Source organism: Balaenoptera musculus, chromosome 15, assembly GCF_009873245.2.
Source record: "Balaenoptera musculus isolate JJ_BM4_2016_0621 chromosome 15, mBalMus1.pri.v3, whole genome shotgun sequence".
Classification (NCBI taxonomy): Eukaryota; Metazoa; Chordata; class Mammalia; order Artiodactyla; family Balaenopteridae; genus Balaenoptera; species Balaenoptera musculus.
This window is the reverse complement of record NC_045799.1, coordinates 25,518,607-25,539,444: the sequence shown is the minus strand read 5'-3', so window position 1 is coordinate 25,539,444 and position 20,838 is coordinate 25,518,607. Positions and strand designations below refer to the sequence as shown.

At 58.8% G+C, this 20,838-nt stretch overlaps 2 protein-coding genes across 5 annotated transcripts; one reads left to right on the top strand and one right to left on the bottom strand.

Moving 5' to 3' along the window:
• Nucleotides 1-3,653: 3,653 nt before the first annotated feature.
• Nucleotides 3,654-20,556, bottom strand: NECAB3 (N-terminal EF-hand calcium binding protein 3). Of its 4 annotated transcripts, XM_036827386.1 has the most exons (14): nt 20,376-20,556; nt 18,334-18,358; nt 16,657-16,765; nt 16,316-16,372; nt 15,653-15,678; nt 15,359-15,456; nt 7,208-7,344; nt 6,484-6,602; nt 6,282-6,361; nt 6,124-6,177; nt 5,480-5,592; nt 5,234-5,367; nt 4,626-4,717; nt 3,654-4,528 (listed from the first exon to the last, which is right to left on the bottom strand). In XM_036827386.1, exons 1-14 carry the CDS (start codon nt 20,490-20,492, stop codon nt 4,511-4,513), a joined length of 1,179 nt encoding a protein of 392 aa, XP_036683281.1. In that variant the 5' UTR covers nt 20,493-20,556; the 3' UTR covers nt 3,654-4,510. The 4 variants fall into 4 exon arrangements, with proteins under 4 accessions (XP_036683281.1, XP_036683283.1, XP_036683282.1 ...); XM_036827388.1 differs by lacking the exon at nt 5,234-5,367 and having other exon boundaries at nt 3,658-4,528; XM_036827387.1 differs by lacking the exon at nt 16,316-16,372 and having other exon boundaries at nt 3,699-4,528; nt 5,234-5,311.
• ACTL10 (actin like 10) lies at nt 10,152-14,773 on the top strand. The gene has a single exon (XM_036827385.1). It carries the CDS (start codon nt 12,831-12,833, stop codon nt 14,088-14,090), a length of 1,260 nt encoding a protein of 419 aa, XP_036683280.1. The 5' UTR covers nt 10,152-12,830; the 3' UTR covers nt 14,091-14,773.
• Nucleotides 20,557-20,838: the final 282 nt, after the last annotated feature.

The window sequence follows — 20,838 nt, the reverse complement described above, 5'->3', positions numbered from 1 at the left end:
CATCACAACCTGCTTTTTTCTCTCTCTGCCAATATGTGATGTCCTTGAGGATTCACCTTTGTCCCAGCATCCCGCTGGGAGCCTGATGTCTTCCTCAAGTAGTATTTGTTTTGAGAATAACTTTTTTTTTTTTTTTTGCCCCACCGCGTGGTATGAGGGATCTTAGTTCCCCGACCAGGAATCGAACCCATGCCCCCTGCAGTGGCAGCGCAGAGCCCTAACCACCAGACCGCCAGGGAATTCCTGAGAATAACTTCTTGAAGGCCTTTTGTTTCGACCTATCAGGGTCTGTGTTAAGGGGATTTGGTGTGCATATTTCTCTCTCAGAGCAGGAGGGCAGTGGCAGCCACCTAGACTGTTGCTGTCTCTCCAGCACCTGGCCTGGCACTGACCCAGTCCCTAGGACAGGTTTTGATGTATGCAGGTGAGTCACCAGCACAGGTGGGAGGAAGGTGAGGAGGCAGGTGCAGGGAGTGGGTGAAGGGGTAGAGGTGGCAGCTGGCAGAAGGAGCCAGGATCTCCCAGCTTCAGTACTCTGCCTGTCCTTGACCTGGGTGCTGTCACCAGCCCTGGACATTTTGCCATCCCCGGCACCTGCCACAAAGCAGGTGCCCAGTGGTTGTTTTTTTGTTTGTTTTTTTTTTGATTTATTTATTTTTGGCTGCGTCGGATCTTCGTTGCTGCATGCGGGCTTTCTCTAGTTGCAGCGAGCGGGGGCTACTCTTTGTTGCAGTGCGCAGGCTTCTCATTGCAGTGGCTTCTCTTGTTGCGGAGCACGGGCTCTAGGCGTGCAGGCTTCAGTAGTTGTGGTGTGCGGGCTCAGTAGTTGTGGCTCGCAGGCTCTAGAGCGCAGGCTCAGTACTTGTGGCATATGGGCTTAGTTGCTCCGCGGCATGTGGGATCTTCCCGGACCAGGGCTCGAATCCGTGTCCCCTGCATTGGCAGGCGGATTCTTAACCACTGCGCCACCAGGGAAGCCCCCCCAGTGGTTGTTGAAATGAGCTGAAGAGCCAATGAGAGCGGGGCACCGAGGGCAAGAATTGGGAAAGGTGACTCAGACCTGATGGCTTTGACCTGCTACTTAAAGGCTAAAGAGGCATTTCTTTTTTTTTTTTTTTAATTAAGTTTTCTAGCTGCATTGGGTCTTTGTTGCTGCACACGGGCTTTCTCTAGTTGTGGCGAGCGGGGGCTACTCTTTGTTGTGGTGCGTGGCCTTCTCATTGCTGTGGCTTCTCTTGTTGCGGAGCATGGGCTCTAGGCACATGGTCAGTAGTTGTGGCTCGCAAGTTCTAGAGCGCAGGCTCAGTAGTTATGGCGCACAGGCTTAGTTGCCCTGCAGCACGTGGGATCTTCCCTGACCAGGGCTCGAACCCGTGTCCCCAGCATTGGCAGGCAGATTCTTAACCACTGCGCCACCAGGGAAGTCCTAAGGAGGCAATTCTAGAGTGGATGGGGTAGAGGATGCGAGGGAACAAAGTTCTAGAGGGGAGTTGCAAACCTAGGGACTGAGGTTGCGAATAGCCCAGCTCAGCTGGAGTGTTTTAGGGGGATGAGGCTGCACATAATGCGAGTGGGTGTTGATTGCTAAGGGCCTTGAATGCCAAGTCAAGAAGTCAAACTTGATCTTGGTGCTAAAGGTAGGGGGGTGCCATTGAAGGGTCTTAGCCAGAGGAGTATGGTCACCACGGTGATGTTTTGAAAACCCCTTCTTTCTGTTCCTTTATGGGGAATGGACTGTTTCGGGATGGAGTACAGAAGGGAAGCCCAGTGAAGAGGCTGCCATAGTCTTTCAGGCCAGAGATGATGGTGGCCAAGACCTGGGGGCCTGGGGGATGGCAGCATGGAAATGAATGTGGGCTTGTGAGAGATAGGTAGACACACCTAAAGGCCTGGGGCCCTCAGTACCCCCGTAGCCCCAGCTCAGATCTTTCTTCTCCCTGTAGCTGTAACTCCAGGCTCCTGTCTGCAGCCCAGCTCCACACCCGCCCACAGCACTCCCCTGTCTGGCAACCCCCCGCCTCCCCGTTACCTGCAAGACATCATTCAAACTCCCTCTGGCCTGGCCTCCCCGCTCACCTCCAATCCCTTACACTCTGCAGTTCCTCCTTCTGCTCCCTTTGTCCGCAGCATTCTCCCTCCCTGTCTGCCCCTCACATCTGTGTGGAGACTGCTACACTATTCTTTCACAGCTCAAACCCAACATCACCATCTCCAAGAGGCCTTCCCCAACCCTGTAGGACTGACACTGTCCCCTCCACCTGCAGGACCCTCCCTGGCACCTCCAAGCCTTCAGCAAGGAAGGGAAGATGCAGCCCATCTTTTAAAAAAAGTGTTAACTCTCAGAACTCCATTGCAGGGTGAGATGAGACAGGCAAAGGGTGGCACCCATTTAAGAGGTGTCAGCTTGAGCTTAAGAATTTCAGCATCTTTGTTCAAAGAAGGCAATGGGAAGATTTTAGTTTTGAGGGTTTGCTGTTGGTACTGTTTTCATAAAGGAAACAGACGGAAGGAATTAGAACACAGGACAGAAAGCAGGATTATTTCCTCCTGGATGGCCTTCTTCTCTAGCAAAGACATACTGACACCTCCTCCAGCCACCCAGACCTGAGAGAGTCAGGTGCTGGCAGCACTTTCTAGGAACTGCCAAGAGTCTAGGAAGTGGGGTGGCATGGTGCAGCCTGGTGTAGTGCTGGCCGAGGAGCCCCCAGGGACCCCCGTGCTGGTTCTTTGGCCTGGGTGGCTAGGCCAGTGGGAGCAGCTCTGTCTGCCTCTGCCAAGTCTGAACTCCTACAGGGGTCACTGGGGAGAAACCTCCCAGACTAGGACATCTACCCTGAGCTGCCTTCCTGGCCATGCCTCAGGGCCCAGCCACGACCTGGCACCACCAGGGCAGTCAAGCACATTGGTGAAATGTCACTCAGCCCATTGGCCAGTCACCCCTTAAAACCTACCACAGCTTCCTCAAGACGAAGTGCCTTTGAGGCCCTGCTGCCTCCCCGCCTTGGCCTCAGCCCGCCTCTGGGCTTCCTTCAGTTCTATGAGGCAAGCTCTCCTCCCCCTCAGAACCTGAACCTGTGCATTTCTTCTGCCTGAAAACTCCTGACCCCAGCACCCTCCAGACCAGGTCAGAGGCCAGCCTCTGCCCTTGTGGTGCTACGTGCCTCCCCTTTAGAGCCCGCATCCTATGTAGCCACCTCTCACCTCCCTCCATGTTGGTCACCTCCCTCCACGCCCCAAGTCCCTTCCCCCAGGATGGCTCAAAGGAGGGTCCACCAGTAGCTGGTAGGACCAACTCAGCCATTGTTCTCCTGGAACTGCCCTATGGCTCTGTCAGGTGGTAGGGGTGGTGACAAATCCAGCCTGGAAGGGCGGGGGAGGTTCTGTCTGGGGACAGGTCTTCTCACAGGGATCGGCCATGCTATTTGGGACCCTGAGAGGGCTCTGTGGCCTGTCCCCAGCTCCATACCACACCCTGTTGGCAAAGGAAGGGGGGGTGAAGCTAGAACCCCCAGGATCTGGGGTGGATTAAGGCAGAGCCCATGTCCATTCTCCTTTCCCAGGAACGACCCTAGAACCAGGGTTTGTGGGGTGAGAGGAACCTGAATTGAGGAAACCTGGATTGGCCGTGATTAAGTTCCCACTATCAGCAGGAATGGGGGCCTGGCCTTCTTGCCAAGGGAGAGAGAGGACACGATGCCAGAGGTGACTACTGCCTTTATTGCCTCTGTGCTGGGGTCCTGGGCTGGGGTTCAGAGGTATCTGGGGGCAGCAGGTGACTCTGGAGCCAAATTATTGCTACTTAGCAAGGTCACCTTGGGGCGTCCCATAGTGCCCTTAGTATGGGTGGGCATGAGCATGCAAATGATACGCAAATGACATGCAAACCAACCCAGGATCCTGCAGAGGGCTCTGGTGCAGCCACAGGTGCTGAAAGAGTCAGGAGCCTGCCAGCCCAGGAGGGTGATGGGGACACCCAGGTCCTTGCAGACTGCAGACTGATCCAGCCCAGCCTCGGGAGTCGAGGTTCGGGGGTATGGACAGTCCCTGAGCATCAGCCCTGGTTCTGCTGCTGGTTGGGGAAGAGCAGAAGCCTGGCCCCAAGATAGCAAGCAGAAAGCAGGCACCCACTAGGTAGCCAGACAGCCCAAGGCCCACTCAGAGAGGGAAGGGACCTGCCCTGGGTCACACAGCAAGGCAGGGGCAGAGGGGACCAGAATCCAGGCCTCCTGAGCCAGACAGATGCCAGAGTGCCTCAGAGGCCAAAGCTATGAGCAATAAAATACACTGTTAAAGAAAGAAATATAAAGCAAGCAGCCCAGTCCCTGATCCCTGGGCTGAGAGATTCTCCGCCAGCTGGCTCTGGGAGGGGAAGCCTCTGAGAGCCAGGCCCCAGGTATAGGAGGTGGCAGCGTTCTTGGTCTTGAGCTGAGCTGACCAGTCCAGAAGCTCCAGAAGGAGACAGGCAGGGCTCCAGGGTCCTTGGCTTATGCAGGTCAGGCTCAGTTATTATTCATAATCCACCAGGATGCTGAGGGTCAGAGGTGGGGAGTCAGAGGCCATCAGGTGCCCACTGCCCTTCCCACCAGTTCCCAGGGCTGTGGAGAGCGTTGGGAGCTGAAGCCCACCTGGGAAGAACACAGTGGTGAGGGTGTCTGGAGCCTGCAGGTGGTCAATGAGGATGCGCTGGAAGGCCTTACTGCAGGCGGACTGCTGGTGCCTGGGGAGGGCCGCAGAGTGGACCAAGGCTGGAGCTGGTCCCCAAGGATCAGGACCACATGGTTAAAAGCTCCCCACTCCCACCCAGTCCTGCTGCCTGGATTCAGATCTGAGTCCTTCCTCATAGTGGCTCTGAGCCTCAGTTTTCTCCTCTGTGAAATGGGGACAATAGTGTCCACTTCACTGGGATATTGGGAGGATTACATGAAATAACACACAAGGCGTGTGGCATAGGCCCTATGCCATAGGGTGTGGCCCAGTGGTAAAGGTGTGTATTCATTGAGCACCTACCTTGTACCTGGCACTGTGTTCAGTTCTTTACATGTCATCTCATTTAGGTGATAAGAGGATGGAACTATGATCACTCCCATTTTGAAAAGGAGGCCACTGGGGCTCAGAGGGGTAACTCTCCTGAGGTCACACAGCCAGTGAATAGGAGAGGATGATTTGAACCCAGGCTTGACTCACTCCAGGGCACATACTCAATAAACATTAGCTGTTAGACCACCACTCATACCTTCTCCAGGAGGCCTCATCCTGCCAGAACTCGTACAGGGTGAAGGAGGCATTGTCCAGCATCTTCTGGGCAGACACACTGCAGGGCCAAAGAGACGGCCAGGCCAGGCCTGGGCTGCCACCACCTCTGCCCACCTAGCCAGGGGTGTCTAACGAGAGCCCTGGCCCAGGACGCTCAGTCCCAGCATTCCTCGTGCTCACCCCCCACCCCGACCCTGGCCGGCCCACCACCCGGCTGAGGACTCACTGCAGGCAATGGCTCTGGGCCCCTGTGAAGTCCACGTAGCAGCACAGGGCATGGTGGAAGTCCTGCAGGGCTTCCTCTGCCACCTGCACCTGCCTTTGGGCCACGAGGATGTGCTGGCAAGAGAGGCAGCCTGGTCAGCTGGGGTGGGGTAGGGCAGGGCATGGGGTGAGGGACTGCTGTGGCCTCCAGGACGACCCCGCCCTTCTTGGCCTGCACCAGACCCAGCCAACCCTGAGGTCGGGCTCCTGCCCCAGCCTGGCCCCCAGCTTCCCTGACTCCATCCTCCTCTTCCCATCGCCAGGGTTGCTGCCTTGATCCAGCCACTGTCCCACTCTCCTGCAGTATGGCACCCCTTCCTCCTGCCCCCTTTAGCCTCTGTCCGCACTGCTCCAGACCCAGCTTTCAGAACTGTAGACAAGGGACACTGACGCCCAGGGAAGGACAGAGTTCTGCAGGGTCACAGAGCAAGGGCCAGAACCCAGCACCTGCCTGCCAGGCCCAGGGGACAAGGGCTGGGTCAAGCCTGGAGAAGGGGGCATATGTATAAGACAGAGGCTGGGGGCAGCTGGCCCCGTGAGCCTCCTCACTTCATGATCTCCTCCCGGACTCCCACACCCAGCTGCCTGCCCCTCTCACACACTCACCGAGTTGGGCCCCTTGGTAAACTCCTCTTCGTGCAGGGGTTCCAGCCGGGGGGCCTGTGAGGGACGCAGAGCGTGGGCCAGTTCCCTGGCGTGTGCCTGGCTTGCGTGGATTCCCAAAAGGTCCACAGGCACAGCGCACTGGCCACACGGCCACTCACCTTGCACTCCAGCTGGTCGATGAGCTCCTGGAGACGGTTGATCTGGAGCCGCCAGTGCATCTCAGCCTCTGAGCTCTGCCCTGGGGGTCAGGCACGGGCCCTCTCAGGCTGGGGGCTTCTTGGGATGAATTGAGGGAAAGTGGAGGAGCAAACACTGGGGCCCTGGGGGATGCCGTGCCCTCCCATCCCACCGCAGGCACACCTGTGTCAGAGGAGCCAGGAGACCAGGTGGGTGACCGACTGACACTCCGCAGGGCCCTGCGCCCTGCCCGCCGGCTGCCACGGGGCCTGCTCTGCACCTCCACCCTCTCTTCATCTGACCTGAGGGGAGTGGAGGGTCAGCCCACTGCTCCCAGACTCACGGGGCCAAGCACTGGGGCCCCAGCACGGGCCTGGGTGGGTAAGACAGGCTTCCCGGGACACTGAGGCCCAGCCTCAAAGCCAGCCACCCCTGCTCACCCCCTCTTGGTCTCCCTGCCTAAGAACAAGAATTTGGGGGCTTCCCTGGTGGCGCAGTGGTTCAGAATCTGCCTGCCAATGCAGGGGACACGGGTTCGAGCCCTGGTCTGGGAAGATCCCACATGCCGTGGGGCAACTGAGCCCGTGAGCCACAATTACTGAGCCTGTGCGTCTGGAGCCTGTGCTCCGCAACAAGAGAAGCCGCGATAGTGAGAGGCCGACGCACCGCGATGAAGAGTGGTGCGTGGGCCTCCCCGCTTGCCACAACTAGAGAAAGCCCTCGCACAGAAACGAAGACCCAACACAGCCATAAATAAATAAATTTAAAAAAAAAAAAGAATTAAAAAAAAGAATTTGGGCTCCAGGATGCTAGAACGTGGAACATGATAAGAGCTGAGGGCCTTGACACATGGAGATAAGGGGCATTCATGAACCGGACCCGCAGGTGGGCAGAGCTCCTCACACACCGTGGGCCATGGGCCTGGGCCTCCAGGGTATCTGACGCCCCCTCCAGCGAGCTCTGCAGGGCTTGGAGCTGGCTCACCGTCTCCCGCAATAGGAAGCGTGTCACAAACTGGTCCACCTTGGAGGCCCGCTCATACTCCTGGGGGCAGAGGGGGCATGGTCAGCATCTCCTGGCTCCAAGCATGTATTTCTGAATTGGGAGCTGCCCCCTGCGCCCCATCCGCTGCTCATCAGAGCAACAGTGGCAGCCTAAAGAGCAGAGGACATGCAGACCTGGCATAAGCAGAAAGGCGCTGGGACTCAGTGGGGAGCAGACCCCGGACCCCCTCCTTGTCTGGGCCTGGCCTCTCTTACTGGGAGGTATGAGGCCAGCTCACAGAGAAGCATCTGCCATTCTCTGGCCCAGGCCCTTCCCCTGTTGGGGCTCCCACCTTCAGCCAGTGAGGCCGCAGGCACAGCTAGACTGGGCTGGGTGGGGTGGGGCAGGGCAATTTTGACACATGAGGCAAAATGACAGTGTGATATGGCGCCATACTCACCAGCTGGCCCCAGACTCACAGTCTTAGTATTCATTCATTCATCCATTCATTCATTCACTCATCCATGCAACAAACATTTACTGAGCACCTCTTACTAGGAGCTGCAGATACAAGATGGCAGGTCGCTGGCCTCACACACACACCCCAGCACTGATCCCCGTCTACACTGCCGTTTCCCCCCAGCCCTTGCCAAGGCAGGCAGAGACAGGGAGGCCCACCATGTGCCAGGCCCTGTGCTGCCCACCTGGAATGCTCAGAGACTCCCCAGCTACCTTCATCTCCTTGTGCCTCAGTTTCCTCACCTATAAAACAGGGATGGTAATAGCCATCTCACTGAGCTGTTGAGAGGCTCCAGTGAGTTATCTCCTACATGGGGCTCAGCCTAGTACCTGGCACATAAGTTCTCAATAAAGAACTGCCATTGTTTTTATTGTCAAACATAATACTAACGAGAAACCTGCCCACTCCACCTACACACACAGTACAGGGTGGGAGTCCTGGGGAGCTGTGGTGTCCCCCTCCACAAGGGGCTCCAGAGGCACCCTACATCAAGGGCTTCGTCTTCTGCCCATGACCTGCCTCAATTCAGCCATCAGATAGGCAGGGACAGAGTGGGGGCTGGGACCTCTCATTCTCAGACAGGCCAGTGGTTTCTCCAAGCCTGATCTCTAGACTTCCTGGCCGTTCTTTGAGCTTCCTGAAATCCTTCCAATAAATTCCCTTGCTGGTGCTTAAGATGACTGATCAGTTTCTGTTATTTACAACCAAAGAACCTGGCTGACACAAGCACCCATTCTGCGTCAGGCCCTGTTTCTAAACAGAGTTACATTTAATCCTCGTAATAATTTACAGGAAACATAATTGACCCCGTTTTGCATATGAAAAGACTGAGGCCTACAGAAGTTGATTACCTTGGCCAAGGTCACACAACTAGTTAGCGGCAGAGTCAGAATTCAAACCCAGGTCACAGAAATTCCTCTCCTCACCACTAAGCACCTTACAAGCATCGCCTCACTTATGTCATTACCCCAGTTTTACAGCTGAGAAACCAAGGCCAGAAGTCACAGACAGAGTAAATGGAGCCGAGATTGGCCCGTGTGTTCTGGGAGGAGCAGCTCGGAGCCTGGAGCTTGTTAGGTCGACCCATGAGGTCACAATGTGGTCTCCCTGGGACAGAGCCGGGGCAGGGGACCCCCAGCCAGAGGGCAGGGCAGAGGCAGCATGGGCCGGGGCCCCCGGGGGTGACCAGCCCTGCCATAGGAAACAACAGTTCCCACAAGAGGACCAAAGTGCCCAAGCAGGCCCGCAAGGAGAGGCCACCTGACATGGACAAGGCCTGGCGGAAACAGCAGTTCTTCAACCACCTCAAGTGGAAGAAGCCGAGTGTGAGTCCCAGGGGGCAAGGGGCAGATGGAGTTCAGGGGACCTGGACAGGTGGACAGGAGGGGATGCTGGGACTCTAGGCCTCGTGGGGCATGGACGGGGTTAGAGAACCCCTTCTGAGGATGAGGATCCCAGGAACCCACGTGGGTGTGGATGGGGTCCTAATAACCCAGAAGGGAGAGCAGGTATTCCAGAAACCAGGAGGTGGATGAGACTTGGGAGCCTAGGAGGGGGAGCAGGAGGGGATTCTCCCAACCCTGGACAGATGGGTGGAGGTCCTGGCATGGCGAATCAGCCCTAGCTGGTGCCACTGGGGCTATGGGCACAGGGAGTTCCCTTATGCCCCCTTTCCATTGCCCCTCCTCAAGTGGACAGAGGCCCTGGACCGGGGCCGGGGTGGGTGAGGGTCTCAGCATCGAGGCTGGGAGGGCAGGCAGCGGATTTCATAAACGTGACCGGAGTGAGGTCTCAGGAGGTCAGCCTGGCGGGGGCGGGGGTGAGGGTTTCCAGAGGGGAGGCAGGGTTCCGGGCGAGGGGGGCAGGGTGCCTGCCTCCCCCACTTCCCCCTGCCAGGGCTGGGAGGATGGCAGGAGTCCCGGAAACGTAGAGGGGGCAGGGTCCTGGGAGACAGAACCCGGGTGGGTGAGGGTCCCCAATAGGAAGGTGGGGCGCGCTCTTTCCCCTAACGCCCCTGCCCCACCCCCAGATCAAGATCTTGCTGCTTTTCCCCCTGGACAAGCGGCAGCAGCTAGCCGAGGCCACGGCAGGCCCCGGCGCGCGGCCCAGGCGGCCGGGTGAGGACGCGGCGGCGCCCACGTTGCAAGGTGCAGGCGACGGCGCTGAGCGGCTGGACGGCGCGCAACGAAGATGATCCTAGTCAAGCTGCTGCTGCTGGACGCGCGGCTGCAGGAGGAGGGGCGCCGCGTGGCGGGTGGGCCCGGGGGCGGGCCCGGCGCAGGGGGGCGGGGCCAAGGCCGCGCATGGCTGGCAGTGGCTCAACGCCCGTCTGCTGACCGAGAGCAAGGCGGGCGGCTACGCGACCCTGCCTAGGAGCAGCCGAGCAAGCGGCGCCGCGGCCCTCGCCCGCGGCACTGAGTGCCTGGCCCGGACCTCCGGACCACAGTCCATACCAATAAAGAGCGCATAGCAACCCTGGCGCTGTAGCCCTGTCTGAGGCATCGGGGCGTAGAGCTGGGGTGGGGGAAACTTAGGGCCTGAGCGAGACGGGGGAGAACAGGCGTATTGAAGGCAGAGCCACAGCCATGGCCTGGAGACAAGGCTGTTTTTGCCTCCTCCCTTCTTGTGACCCAAGAGTCAGAACCCCTATTCCGGGCTGGCGGTGGTGGGGGCGGGGGCACCCTGCCACAGTGGAGGGAGGCTGCTCCTCTCCCCTCCAGCTCCAGGCCCGGGTCGGATCCTGACGGCTCTGCAGGCCCAGTGGAAGAGAGCTTGGGCAAACCCAGGCTTGGCCACGCTAGGAGGAGGGGCCTGCTTCCAGCAGAGGCCAGGCAGCTCCAAGAGTCTCCAGCACTCAGAGGTCCTTCTTAAGCTGAGGGAAGGTCCCAGGCAAAAAGCCACCACCTTGGGGAAAGAACTGTGAAGGTCTCATGGTCAGCATAGTTTGAGCCTTAGACTCACGTTCTGCCTGTGAAAGCACCCAGGAGGAGAGGCTGGGGTCCCTGGTCCTCTGACCCCTCCCTCCTAACCCACTCTGCTTGGTAACCCCCAAGGCACCTCAGTCACTTGTCTCCCAAATCACCCTGTCCCATCCTCTTCCCCACATTGCAACCAAAGGCTTCTTCCAAACCACTGATCTGTAGGGCAGTTCACGCTCCCGCTCATAAGCTCACACTGGTTCTCCGCTGCCCACAGGGAAACACCCAAACTTATTACTGGGATGTACAGGTCCAGACCCCCAGCCTCGGTCTTCGCCTCTAGGGCTTCTTAGTGACTTCCACCCTCACCCCTGCTCTGGCCATATTGCCACTTGTGGTCTTCAATTCGAGGTTCACCTCCCTAATTCACCCACAAGAGGCCCTGCACACTTTCTGTGGGCGGAACCCAGCTGCTTCTCTCTCTCCTGGGTCCCAAACCCAGCTCCAGACCCTACTCCCTCCAGCCCTGCCAAACCTGCAGCCTGCATTCCACTGGAGACCAACATCAGAATGCCCCCTTTGGGGGCAGATGCAGCAGGAGTGAAGGTCCCAGTTCACTAAAACCACAGGCACAGCTTCTGCTGAAGATACACTTTTGTCAGTGTCAACATGACATCACCTGCATCAGGCTGGAGGCTGTACTACCCATAGCATCTCCCCTGCTGCTTTGTGAGAACTGACCCTTTCCTACCATCCACATGGTTACAATCAGGGCAACCACGTTCCTCAATGTGGCCACACCTCCTGGCATAAGCAATTGGCCCAAGCTGGTCCTATCAGCCCCTTCCCTGGGTCTGTAATTTAGGAGCTGTAGGAGACTATGTTTTCTACAGGAACGTGCACAGGCTGAAGCCAGTCTTGAGAAGAATGTAAACAGAACGCAGAGCCAGTGCACATCTTGGGTCCCCCACAGGCCGGCAGTCAGGCCCTGATTCCAGTCTTTTCCTAAAACCTGATTTCACCCTTGCCTTGATATCCAGTAAGACATACAAGATCCTTGTGATAAAAGTCCGTATTTTAGCTTAAGCTCACCGGAATGGGTCTTCAACTTGCAACCAGAATGATCCTAAAGAGAATAAAGAGACTCTGCAGAGACAAGACGTGGACTATTTCCTGTGTGTGAGGACGACCGCCTTTCGGAGGAAGTAACTGAGCCCAGAGAGAGATTAAGACTTGCTCAGTGCACAGCGAGTCAGCCTCAGAACTGAGTCACAAACTCAGGTCCACGTTTGTAAGCCCCTGAAGGTAGGATCCCTTTGTGGGCTACCTGGGCCCTTGAAGGCTAAGCACACAGAGATCTTCAGGGGGGCTGGAGATCCATGATTAAGAGCTTTCTCTTCAGCGTTGAGAGGGAAGGGGCCGCACATTTGGCCAGCGCACATCAGATAATCCGAAGTGGTTTGGGGAAGGAATCAAATTGGTTGGACTGAGCGGCTGAGGCCAGACCCCTGGATGTCAAAATCACTGCCCTTGACCCTGTCCCAGGAGAGAGGATGGGTCTGGGGCGTTTTCATCAGGGTAGAGGCTGCGAAAGCACAGCAGGTGCTGAGAACTGAGGTCACAATGAGTCCAAGTTCTTTTCCTTCCTTCTCTGACCACCCCCTCCCAACTCCACGACCAGGAGCTACAATACTTCTGTCAAGCTCAGTTGAGAAGTGCCAGGAGACCGCCAGGGTCTCAAGGGCTGGGCTGGACTCCTGGGTCCCCAAGGGGGATATATGTCCGGAAAACATTGCCACAAGGCCCCTTCATTCTCAGAGCTGCTCCTGGAGACTTCTCAATCTCTTAAAGCGGCCCTCTCATCATCCACCTCAGCAAGGGATTAGGGGGCGGAGCCGCACCGCCCAGGCGAGTCCTCGGAGAGGGGGTGGGGCCTTGAGCCCGAGGAGGACCAAGAGGGACTGAGCCAGAGCCCAGTTAGGGCGGAGACTGACACTTGAACCAAAGGTCGGGCCTCAGGCCCAGGGTCGGAGCCAAGAGCTGAAAAGAGACCTCCACTCCGGCCAGAAGAGTGGGACTTCAGGACCAGAAGGCGGGGACGAAGGCCCATGAGGCAGAGCCAAGAGCTGAAAGGCGGGCCTCCATCAAGTCCAGCTGAGGCGGGGTTCTCACGCCGGGGGCGGAGCTTTGGGCTGAAGGGCGTGGCCGGCCCGAAGGTGGCGTCGCTGTCCGGGAGCCACCGGGTCCGCCGGCTGTCCTCGCTGGGCCGCGTCGCGGTGGTGGTGGACCAGGGCTCGGGCTTCACCAAGGCGGGCTTCGCGGGCGAGGAGCAGCCGCGCCTGGTACTGAAGAGCTCCAGCCTAGTACCCAGCTGGGACCGGCCCGTGCTGCCCGGGGCGCCCGGCTGCGAGCTGGCGGGCGGCGTGGCGCGGGCGCACCCCATCAAGCACGGCGTGGTGGTGGACTGGGAGGCGCTGGAGGGGCTGTGGGAACGCCTGCTGGTGGGCGGCCTGCGGGTGTGCCCAGAGCAGTGGCCGGTGCTGGTGAGCGACTCGCCGTCGGCTCCGCCCGCGGGCCGCGAGAGGGTGGCCGAGCTGCTGTTCGAGGCCCTGGCAGTGCCCGCGTGCCACATGGCCAGCACCGCGTTGCTGGCTCTCTGCTCTGTCGGCGCGTTCAGCGGGCTGGCCTTGGAGGCGGGCGCGGGCGTGTGCCACGCCACACCCATCTATGCGGGCCACTCGTGGCACGAGGCCACCTTCCGGCTGGACGTGGCAGGCAGTACACTGTCGCGCTACCTGCAGGACCTGCTGGTGGCAGCCTGCCCCGATCAACGACTGCATGCCCTGCCCCGCAAGGTCATCACACAGCTCAAGAAGCACTGCTGCTATGTGTCACTGGACTTCGAGGGTGACCTCCGTAACCCTGCCCGCCACCATCCTGCCAGTTTCTACTTAGGCAATGGGTGCTCTGTCTGCCTCAGCAGCGAGCGCTTCCGCTGCCCGGAACCCATCTTCCAGCCGGGTCTGCTAGGCCAGGCTGAGCCAGGACTGCCCACCCTGGCTTTCCGGGCACTGCAGAGGATGCCCGCAACACTACGGACACGGCTGGCCAACACCGTGGTGGTGGCCGGTGGCTCCACGCTTTTCCCTGGCTTCACTGAGCGCCTGGAGATGGAGCTGGAAGCCCAGTGCCGGCGGCATGGTTATGGGGCACTGCAGCCTCGCCTGGTGGCCAAGCCCGGGCGTGGCACAGCAGTGTGGACAGGCGGCTCCATGGTGGCCTCACTGCGTTCCTTCCAATGCCACTGGATGACCCGGGCCATGTACCAGGAATGTGGCTCCAGGCTGGTGCACGAAGTGTTCAACTGACTCATGTTGGACTGGAGGGGGTGGTGCCACGATGAGGGTGTGCAGAGGCAGACACCTGGCAGGCTGAGCTGCAGCTCGATCAGAGGCATTGAGTGCCAGATAAAAGGCTCAGTGATTGATTGGAGCTGGCAGAGTCGTGTGGTGTGGCAGAGTCGTGTCCCAGACCCCCACCCCCCATTTACAAGCTGGAATTCCCCAAGAGGGTCACTCTCTACCCCTTTCTGGGCCAGGAGGAGGTGGTCAGGACCCCTGGGGCCCTTACTTTGACCTGCAGTTTGAATCCCCACTAACCAGTGCCAGTTCAGAGAATGCCAGTCTAGGGGCCCACCCCCAGGGCCGTTTCCATGGCAACAAGGAAGGCGATGCCCCCACTTGTGTCCAGGCCACAGATATGGAAGTCATCATAACATACCAACCCCTCATCATATACCATTTGGATTCCCATCCCATGCCAGGCCCCAAGGGGTGACCCTTTGAAAAACTACTAAATCCCATGTGAAAGCAACCAGAAGGGGAAGCCCTGTCCTCAGCTGATCATCAACTTGCTGAGAGCCTCAAAGTGAGGTCAGGCACAATCCCAGGCCTGCTCACTGTTCCCTCCTCACCCGCTTAGGTGGAGACATTTCTTAAAAAGAACACAAAGGGAGGGGTGCCTTTCGATGTTTTTAAAATACCATCCAAGGGCCTGGAGCCTGGGCCGTGAGCACTGTTTATGCTTGTGCACACGTGTCCATACACAGACACAAACACATGGGTGCACACATGCCTGCCTACTCACGCATGTCCTTAGGCTGCCGCCCCAACCAAGCTCCACACACCAGCACGAGCCTCTGCATGTGTGTGAGCGTGCCCTCCCCCACAGCCCATCCCTGCTGGGAGCTGGCCTTCATACCCCACAACAGTTAGGTCTGGTCAATAATAAAAACAGCAGCAGCAGCAGCTCCAGGTGTGACGTGGCTACTGCGTGCCAGGCAGAGGTCTCGGTGCTGGGAATGGAGTAGAGAACAAGACAGACAAAAACCCCTGCCTTCATTCTCATTTAATTGTCACAACAAATGTCTGGAGGTAGGTTCTATTATAATGCCCAGTTTACAGATGAGGAAACTGAGGCCCAGAGAGGTAAAGATGCACAGCCAGAAAGTGGGAGCCAGGATTAGAACCCAGGCCTCTAGCTCCACAGCCTTGAGCCCAGTGGTGGAGGCTGCCACAGCACAGCAGACACCCCCTGCCCTCATTTTGGGCCCCCCACCATCAGCCCCTCCACTCACCAGCTTGGTGGTGTCCATGGCAGTGAGCACTGCACAGTTCAGCGACTCCAGTGCAGCCAGCACAGGCCGATAGACGCCCAGGTGTTCAGAGAAGTAGTCTGAGGGCAGAGGAGGTGCTCAAAGGTTCCCAGACCCCCACCCCCCCATTTACAAGCTGGAATTCCCCAGCAGCCAACCAGGCCTCATACCCTGAGCCCAGCCGATCCTGTTCCATGGGACACCAGCAACAGCCTCTCATTCACACCCACCTGCCCAGGGGTCCTGGGAGACAAGAGCTCCCATGGGCCTACTCACCACACAGCTTCTCCGTTTCCAAATTGCTACAGGGAAAAGAGAAGGCACGCTTCAGACCCGCTGACGTGGGCCTGGTAAACTGGGACTTTGAAGCCAGTGTTCCTCTCCTCTTCCTGCCCAGCTCAGGCTGACAAGGAGGCAACTTCTGACTCCACCCCAGGTTAAGTTGCTCAGTGGACAGAGAGGGGGAGCACGGGTACTATCAGCCCGCCAAACACTCTCTGAGGGCAAAATTTCAGTCCCACTGTCTGCCTCCAAGGGGGTTTCAGGCCGGGGAGGCAGATATGAACACAGGCCAGAGAGGAGTGGTTAGAGCTGGGAAGGGGGAGCCAGGTCCCAGGTCTGCGGAAATGCAGAGAAGGCATGGAGTATTACTTGGTAGGTCAGGGAGGGCTTCCTGGAGGCGGGGCTGCCTAAGTTAGGCCTTGAAGGAGAAGAAATCTGACTGGAGTATCTGGTGGTGGTGAGGTGGTAGCACTGCAGACAAAGGGTCCAGCCCAAGCCTGAGAACATGGGAGGGCATGGGAGCCTAGGATTTATTCTAAGGAGATGGGGGGAAGGGAAGTGAGAGGGAGGGATAGCTGTGCATGTGTGTGCACCCATGTGAGGAAGCAGGAGAGAAGGCAAGCAAACTCGCACTAAGGCCTGTAGATATGGAAGCACCTGCATCCATGGGTGGAAGCAGGCGGGGCCCAGCTGTCCCCAGGCATCCTCTGGTCCCTGCAGGAAGCGAGAGTTGGAAGAGGGGGCACCTGTGGGCTGAACCATAGGTGGTGACTCAGGCCTGGCTATTTTGGGGTCCCAGCTGGAAGCAGTGTGATGAGCAAGGCTGGAGCCAGGGAGGGGGTAGGTGGGTGGGTAAAGTTGGCACCGAGCCCTGGCACCCCTCTCCCTCTGCCCCCCTCATCCTCCATAAGGAACCAAAGCAGCAGGGGACACAGTGGGGTTGGGACAGCCTGGCCTCACCTCTACACGCGGTGCACACATCCCCCTCGAGTACTCACTCAGCGGGATGCCCATCAATACTGCTGAACAGCTCTCGCAGCTCCCCGGGGCTGAGAACCCCATCGGCAAAGTAATTCTGGAATTCTTCAAATGAGAGCTTACCATCATCTGGGAGGGGGGAGGTGGGGGGACAAAGAGCAGAGTCAGTATCCCTGACCCTGGCTGTACCCCTGCCACAAGATCCAGGCCCACTGAAGGCTTTGCAGCATCTCACAACCACCCAGCCAAGTGGAATGGGATTCTGAGCTTGATGGGAGGCCTAGCCACTGGGGACAAAAGGGCTGGGGTCCCCAGAGGTGCCCACTTAAGGCAACAGGGCCCACTTTGCAGGCACCCAAGGGACAGGGCAGTACACATGTGGCACTGGGTACGGACTCAATGTTTGCCAAATGAAGAAACAAATGAACAACAGCCTGGGTCACAGTCAGATCATGGCAGGGCCAGATGTCACTTGGAGGACTCGGGGCTGGGTCTCTGCCCCACATGCTGGCCAGTGTGGCTCCAGGGTGGAGGGGACCTCCGTGCTCTGGACCCAGGCCCTTCACAGAGAAGCCACAGGGAGTCAGATAAGATTTTCCTAAGAGTGGAGCCCCTGTAAGTAGCAGCAGGCTGGCTCAGGAGGGAAAGACCTCCCCAACACAGGGGACATGTAGCAGAGGCCTAGAGCGTTACCTGTGAGGTCTCTAAGCAGATGGGGTGGGGAGAGTGGAGCTGGGGAAGGGTCTGAACTTCCCCAGACAAGATGCTGTGATCCAAATGAGACCATGTGCCCTGATCAACCGGTTGGAACAAATGGTCTCCACCAATTTGAAGAGACCCAGGGAGAAGGGGCAAGGGGTGGGGACACAATCCTCTCTCAAGGAGGCTGAAACATAAACAGGTCTGAAGCCCCCAGCTGAAAGTGAGGTCAAGGCTGATGGGCTGTCTCAGCTCAGACCCTCCACTGGCCAATCAAGGCACCGTGGGCTGCTCTGAGTCATCTATGCGCAGCAACCTGCCTGCAGGGTCCCCTAATGGCTCCTGCTTTAAGCTTTCAAGGTTTTGCCAGACCAGAGTCTGAGACTGCCCAGGACTCAGGGCAGGAGGAGCTGATTCCCTGGACCTAGCTTTATCCTGCCCAAGCCCGCCCTGTGTCCAGATGGTTGGTAATGTGGAAAGTTACTGAGCACTCTAAAAATCTAAGATAAAATCCCCCACAGGGCCTCATCTCCATGACCGCACCCTTCCAAGCCCCTCACACAGGGAGCCTGGGACCAAGCATCACGTTAGACCTGGGTTCAAGGCCCACCACCTCAGGCAGCCTGCTTTACCTCTCTGGGCCCCTGCTCCTTTGTCTGTGAAATGGGGTGAAGAATTCTCACTAGCTTGCCGTTGTGAGGACAACATAAGGTCATATATGAGAAGTACCCCTCAGTGTGCCAGGGCACTGCATGAAAATAAGCCCCCACCTCCAGCCTCTGGCTAAGTTACATGTCCTCCACTCTCCATCCTGCCAAACTTGATTCAAAACAACACTTCCTCCGAGAAGGACACCTGGGTTCATTCTCCTGATTTGGGTCCTCTCAAGATTTTTCTCCATTCTAGACTGTGCCCCCAAACCCCCAACCCTCCCCTGAGCCTACCCGATGTCCGTCACCCGTCCCCCCACTGTGGGACCCAGGGGAAGCCACACTCACCATTCTTGTCTGCTCTGCGGAAAACCTAAAGGACAAAAGAGCATAGACGGGAGCTGGGAGCTGGGAGGCAAGAGGCCCCCACCCAACTCAACAGAGCCCCAGATGGCTGGCCTGCCCCCTGCGTCTCCCTTCCTCCTGCCCAGCATGGTCCCAGCTCCCTGCCCAGCTCGGCCCTGCAGGAGCTTTTCCAGCAAGGTGAGCACAGGAAGAGCACACAGCGGGCCCCACTGCTTGCTCACTTCTCCTGGGGGCCTGGCCTTGTGGGGGGTGCTCCAAGCCAGCTCTCTGCACCTTCACCTCCCACACCCAGAGTCAGTCCCAAGTTCTGTCTGATGCATCAGCCCTCGAACGGTCCCAGCTTGAGGAAGGTGGGGAGATGGGCCAAGATGCGGCCTGAGTATCCTGGGCACCCATCCCAGACCTGATCCCCAACTCTGCTGTGTGGTTATGGTCTGTCACAGACTCTGCCCACTCCGGGCTGTGTCTCTGTGAGCTTGTTGAAGACCCTGACATGCAGGCAGTGGCTAGTCCTTTCTTTGTGGGTGCCTACTTTCCCACTAGCACACAGGGGAGCAGCCCAGGGTTAACCCTTCCAGGGCTGGGGCTTCCTATGAGGCCGACTCAGTATGAGGGTCTTGGGCAGGCCTGTGTGCGTGTGTGTGTGTGTGTGTGTGTGTGTACGTGCAAGGGTGGACAGACTGTATTCATGGAGAAGCAGACAGGAAGGGCAACAGAGGCAGCAAGAGTGGAGCAGAGTCAAGACTTGGTCCCTGTCTCCCCTAGGGACCAGAGACTCCCAGGTCACCCAAAGCAGCCCAGCAAATAGGAGACCAGCAGGCCTGGCAAGGAGGGGCAGGCCAAAGCCTGGACAGAGAGCCCCTATCAGCTCCAGGTCCTGAATACCTCTTCCCTCTGGCTGTTTTCTTGGGTCAGTGAGGCTCGGGGATGAATGTAATCCCTAGCCAGAAGCCTGACTCAGAGAAGGTCTGCCACTGGCTCGGGGTCCACACAGCAGCCCAGTAGCCTGGAGATACATGGGGGTGAGAGTGGGGGAGGGGTACTAAGCTGAGAATGAGGACACCTAGGGCCACACCCTAGTGTGCCCCTGCCTCCATGTGTGATCTCAGACATATCCCTAACCCTCCAGGCCTTGGTTTTTCCATCTGGGAAGTGGGAGGGTCAGGTCCCTTCCAGCCGGGAGGACTGTGGCCAAGTGCTGAGTCACTAGGGACAGTGGGGAGGGGGCAGGAGTACAGCCTTAAACTGGCAGGGACCTCTGGGAGTGGGGGAATGAGAGGCACAGGACGGGCTGAGGGCTGGGGTGAAAGGTGGGGAAGGGGCTCAGGGCAGTGACCGAGGTCGGGCCAGGCTGCTCCACGCTGGTGTCCATAGGGGCTGCAGGGCCACCTGCCAGTCAGGAGAGGGTGTACAGACCACAGAGAATGACTGTGGGCAGCCCCGACCAACTGTGGGGTCCTTGGGTTGGATCTAAGGGACTCTGGGGTCAGCACCAGGTCAGGAGTCAGGGTACTGCTTCCTCTTCCAGGCCCCCCTGCCTGGGTCAACCCGGCCTCGGGGCACCGTGACTGCTCCTGTGATCAAGGGTCGACAGCCCGCCCCCCGCCCCCGGCCAGACACATACATGGGGTGGTTCTGGGTTGGGGGGCAGGAGGGACAGTGACACTGAACCTGAGACAAGGAGAGATAAGGAGAGAAAGAATGAGAGACAGAATGGGACACAAAGGCTGCGAGATAAAGATAAGGGAGACACACGGAAACAGAGACAGCAGGGTCAGAGAGAGATAGTGAGAGAGGCAGAGACCCAGAGGCAGAGGCAGGGTCCCCAACAGACCTGGAGGAAGAGAGACTGACATAGAGACAGGGAAAAGCAGAGTGAGAGAGCCGCAGAGACGGGGACAGGCAGAGAGTGAGAGAGTGCAGGGAGACACAGGGAGAGATACGACAGAGACCTGGAGAGACACCGCGAGAGACACCACCCCCAGGGCCACAGCGCCGGCGCCCCCGGCCCGCTCCCCACTCACGTCTTGGAAGAGCGCGTGTCCTGCGGGCCCGGCGGCCGGCGCGGGCGCGGGGGGGCGCGGGGGCTCCGGCGCAGGCGGCCGGATCAGGCACACGGTGAGCAGCCCCGCGCACGCCATGGCGCCGCCACCCGTTCGGCTCCGGCTCTATGCGGCTGCGGGCTCTGGACGCCACCGCCGCGGACTTCGGGGGACAGGAAGGTGGGGCGCCCGCCCATCGGCGCCGGCGCGGAGGCTGAGGGCCCCGCCCCCCGCGGCTCCGCCCCCGCCCCCGCCCGGAGGACCGCCGAGGCCCCCTCCCAGCCCGGCCCGCGCGCTGGCCAGTCCGAGAGCTCGGCGCTCCGCCAGCCCCTTTCCAGGCCCTCAGCGTCCCCGTCTGGAAAAGGGGAGCAAACTCCAGCCTTTAGGGTGGCAAGAGCCGCGCAATGCAGAATTCCAACCACCGTTCACCTCCGCGACTCCCCAT

Coding starts and splice junctions, on each gene's coding strand:
- ACTL10 (XM_036827385.1), top strand. CDS start 12,831: ATGAGGCAGAGCCAAGAGCTGAAAGGCGGGCCTCCATCAAGTCCAGCT.
- NECAB3 (XM_036827386.1), bottom strand. CDS start 20,492: ATGGCGTGCGCGGGGCTGCTCACCGTGTGCCTGATCCGGCCGCCTGCG. Junction 6,603..7,207: donor GCCCAGGCCCATGGCCCACG/GTGTGTGAGGAG, acceptor CACTCCCCTCAG/GTCAGATGAAGAGAGGGTGG. Junction 4,718..5,233: donor GATGAGGCCTCCTGGAGAAG/GTATGAGTGGTG, acceptor GGCCCTCCCCAG/GCACCAGCAGTCCGCCTGCA.